The sequence below is a fragment of the Coffea arabica genome, chromosome 1e (assembly GCF_036785885.1).
Source record: "Coffea arabica cultivar ET-39 chromosome 1e, Coffea Arabica ET-39 HiFi, whole genome shotgun sequence".
NCBI lineage: Eukaryota > Viridiplantae > Streptophyta > Magnoliopsida > Gentianales > Rubiaceae > Coffea > Coffea arabica.
The window spans coordinates 57,070,573-57,074,294 of record NC_092311.1 but is presented as its reverse complement, the minus strand read 5'-3'; the positions used below and the strand labels follow the sequence as shown (position 1 = coordinate 57,074,294).

General features: G+C 38.2%; 1 protein-coding gene across 5 annotated transcripts; it reads right to left on the bottom strand.

Moving 5' to 3' along the window:
- Positions 1-3,722, bottom strand: LOC113717234 (uncharacterized). Of its 5 annotated transcripts, none has more exons than XM_072067629.1 (10): positions 3,448-3,471; positions 3,118-3,234; positions 2,551-2,804; positions 2,364-2,425; positions 2,031-2,267; positions 1,801-1,968; positions 1,626-1,675; positions 902-1,034; positions 635-672; positions 1-475 (listed from the first exon to the last, which is right to left on the bottom strand). In XM_072067629.1, exons 3-10 carry the CDS (start codon positions 2,582-2,584, stop codon positions 379-381), a joined length of 819 nt encoding a protein of 272 aa, XP_071923730.1. In that variant the 5' UTR covers positions 2,585-2,804; positions 3,118-3,234; positions 3,448-3,471; the 3' UTR covers positions 1-378. The 5 variants fall into 5 exon arrangements, 2 of the variants coding, with proteins under 2 accessions (XP_071923730.1, XP_027097755.2); XR_011821963.1 differs by lacking the exon at positions 2,551-2,804 and adding an exon at positions 763-795 and having other exon boundaries at positions 368-475; positions 3,448-3,722; XR_011821962.1 differs by lacking the exon at positions 2,551-2,804 and having other exon boundaries at positions 635-795; positions 3,448-3,722.

The window sequence follows — 3,722 nt, the reverse complement described above, 5'->3', positions numbered from 1 at the left end:
TTATCAAACTCCACGAGATCATCAATATATTACCATCCATTCAATAGTTAATCGTTACAATGACGAAAAAAATGTGCCAGTACAAGGGCGAATGCTGCTGCTTTACAAAGAAAATAAGCAGGCCTTACAGATCAAAACAATCATAAAAATTGATAAGCAGGCTATCAGATATTGAAGCAAAAATGGGCTATAAGTATGTGAAAATGACAATTGGAAGCAACTCTAGCATGAGGAAGACACTGAATTAGTGAGGCAGTTTGTAATCTCCTGGTTCAGGACCGAAGAGTTCTATTTGTGTATCTTAAAAATGTATATAAGCATAGCGTCCAAGTAATGTAAACTCTAGCTCCTTTGCTAGATAGAAGAATATCTTGTAACCTAGATTGCCTTCAATCCTGCAAGCTCACGTAGCTTTTCACAGATTATGAAGGTGATTGTAGTCTGGGGTCCCAATCTTGCAAAAAGGGTGAGGCCTCTGGTAATATTTCAGATGTTAACAGGAGAACAAATGTTGAAATAAATAAACATACCAGGAAGTGAACTTCAGAGTTAGGAACCATTATAGCTTCAAGTCTAGCAAATAGTAAAATAACTCTTAACACAAACAAATAGTTCAGGAACATATAAAACTCACCCTTTGTAGAGCCCCCGAGGACCTTCTGTACGCAGAACCTGGAATTACATAATGCTGGAACATCAGATAAGACATTATGATGAATCAACATTGTACTTTTGGAATATAACTTTTAGTCTGATATTAACCTGTCATCTCTTCATTCACTGAAAAACAAGTGGCTTGAAAAGTAGACACCAGGAAATGAGCAGTAGAAATTCAACCTTTAATTTCCATCCCATGCAAGTAATGTGAAGCTTAAAATGAAAAGACAGAAAATGTTTTTACCTGATACGCACAATGAAATCCATTTTTATACATTCCAACTTGCTTAGATTCTCGTTGCAACATAAGACGGGTTTTAACCATGTCCATGGGAGCAGTCATAAGGGTGCTGACTGCACCTGCTATCGTACTTGAGCTTCACAAGATGCAAACACAGTTAATTATCCCTGATGGAACACATTGATAATGCACTGTTCTTAATCATAACAAGGAAATAACATGAATTATATGTGGGAACCAGCAACAATCAATTACTGAAGTTGTGGCATATAAAATTCATCCATTCCTTTAAAGTCAATTCCAGTTTCATGAAACATCCAAGACAAAATATCAAATGCACTTGATCTTACTATTTCGCCTTCCAAGTTATCTAGATTTTTGACCTCAAATCATGTTAGCTAACTCTGGGCAATCTGATTGAATATCCTATTTATATTATATACCCAACAAAAAATAGAGAATATATATTTCCCAGCCATGGGAGATAAAACGAATCACATTTGTGCCGGAGCACTTTCAAAATGATTTTGCAATTTTAGAAAATAATTTGTAATTCAAATTTGACTATTTAGATCATGGACTTGAATACCCAGAAAATTCAACTTTGATACCAGTAAGAAGTAGCCTCATATTCCATACAGACATAAATTAAGAAGTAGCCTCATATTGAATACACACATAAAATGATTTGTGCACTATACAGGAGGAATAAGGAAATGTAGCCTACATTAAATGCAGATAAAATCCTTCTTCAAGAGGAGTCCACCTCATTAGTGCCTGCATAACTTCACAACTTTAGTTTTTGAATTCTGTTACAGAGTACAAGTAAAAGTCCAGGACATCATAAGCTACAGAAATTATTCATGTCAATCTAAGTAAAGATAGCATGAGTAGCATTAAACCTGCTTGGATTCATCATAAGTTGCCAGTTGAGAGGCAGTCAATGCAGCAGCTCTAGTCGTGGCAGGACCAACCCCCTTCCAAAGAGCAGCCATGCCCTCTTCATGAGCAATCTTCTGGAGTTCGTGTAGTGGTCCTTTGCTTGATGTTGCATTCATCTGTAATCGTACCTGAAAGAGCATGAAAAATGAGATACGTTCGAGAAATTTAAAAACAGTTTACATGATCATACCTTCAAGACTTCCACTGGATTGGTCAGTGCTGTAGCAATGGCACCAGAAAATGCTCCAGAAGCAATCTTCACCAAGATATTGGTGGACTCAAAAGCCAATTCACAGACATATTTTGATGGTTCATATAAGCCTAAACGGAGACCACCATAAAGAACTGACCTTGTTAATGCAGGTGTTAATCCCAGATACAAGGACTTCATCCCCTCACTTTTGACTAATTGAACAAAAAGTCCTCCCTGCATGCATCAGAATAACAAAAATAAGCTATTGCAATGTATCCATAAATATGAGTAATATTAATCGAGAACAGGACACAACTTAAAAATTTATACCATTCCAATTAAGGGACCTCTCTGGCCAACAAGCTGCATTTGCAGCCTCACCTTAAGAACATCTGCAAGCCAAACCAAGTTGAATCACATTTTCATACCACATGACAGAACCCAATCTGACTTGATGTAATTTCTGCCTGTGGTCGTTCTTGCACAAAATAGCATAATGTTGGCCCTATGGTTATACCATTTCTTTCGTTTTGGATACTTCCAAACATCATGATCACCGAGAGACACTTGCCACACGTGACCCCATTTACAAAATTATTGAAGCCATTAACTTCACATTATTCAAGCACAAAATTATTGAACCCATGAACTTCACATTATTCAAGCAGTAATGTTGATTCCACACCGAGCCAAGCTGTAATGTTGATTCCACACCGAGCCAACAAGTGGCATCCAGAATGTAAAAATTTTGGACTTTGATTTGTTAAACAACTACGAAGCAAAAGAGGAAAAAATCAAGGAGCGAATACTAAATAAATTCATATATTGTTCAGTGAAATGTTACCATGCCTCATCATAATAGAGTAAAGACAGTAGATCGGGACAGAATGCTAGCAAGAACAATATAGCAACGACGTCAAAAGGAAATGCTATAGGGAAACGAAGAATTGGAGCTCAATCCATACTGTCGAGCCTTCATTAGATTGGAATAACAACTATGACGCAATTGCAACGAGTGAACAAACAAGCAATAGCTTCATCAAATAAATTAGCAACGAGGAGTTGAAGAAGAAGAAGAAGAAACCTAAAGGGTGGGTGATGCCAGTGGCAGCAGCAACAGAAATTCCACTCGTACCGAAGTGAGAAACAATAGTAGATATCGGGATCCCCCAAACATGCCCCTCCTTCACCTTCTTCAACCCTGAAGCACTCAAATCCCACATCGGCTAACATGATAAGAATAGCGAAAGAAAAAAGAAAGAAAAGAGGCTCCGTCCCAATTAAATCTGAACAGTTACACAGATACGCAAGCAATCGATTCCTTTTTTTTTTCGAAATCCACAGTAAATCACCGATATATTTCTTTTAGCTTTTACTAAAAGTAGCACGATGTTTATGTAAATAACCGTATGACCTGAGATGGGATTTTCCCCGGAAGCAGAGCTGGCAGCCATTCTCGATTTCCTTGGGGTCCTGGTGGTTATTCACAACCTGCCGGCTTTGAGGCCACACGGGAAGCCAGTTTGTTGTGACTCTTGATTTGGACAGTTAAAAGAGAGCGGCGAGCAGAAGGAAAGCATATAGGTTAGGAACGTATGAAGGGACATAGGTTAGGCTGTGCTTGTGCCGCACCCACACATAGCATAGGACTCCTTAAATTTGGTCCCGCCACTTTTTGGAGAGGGGATG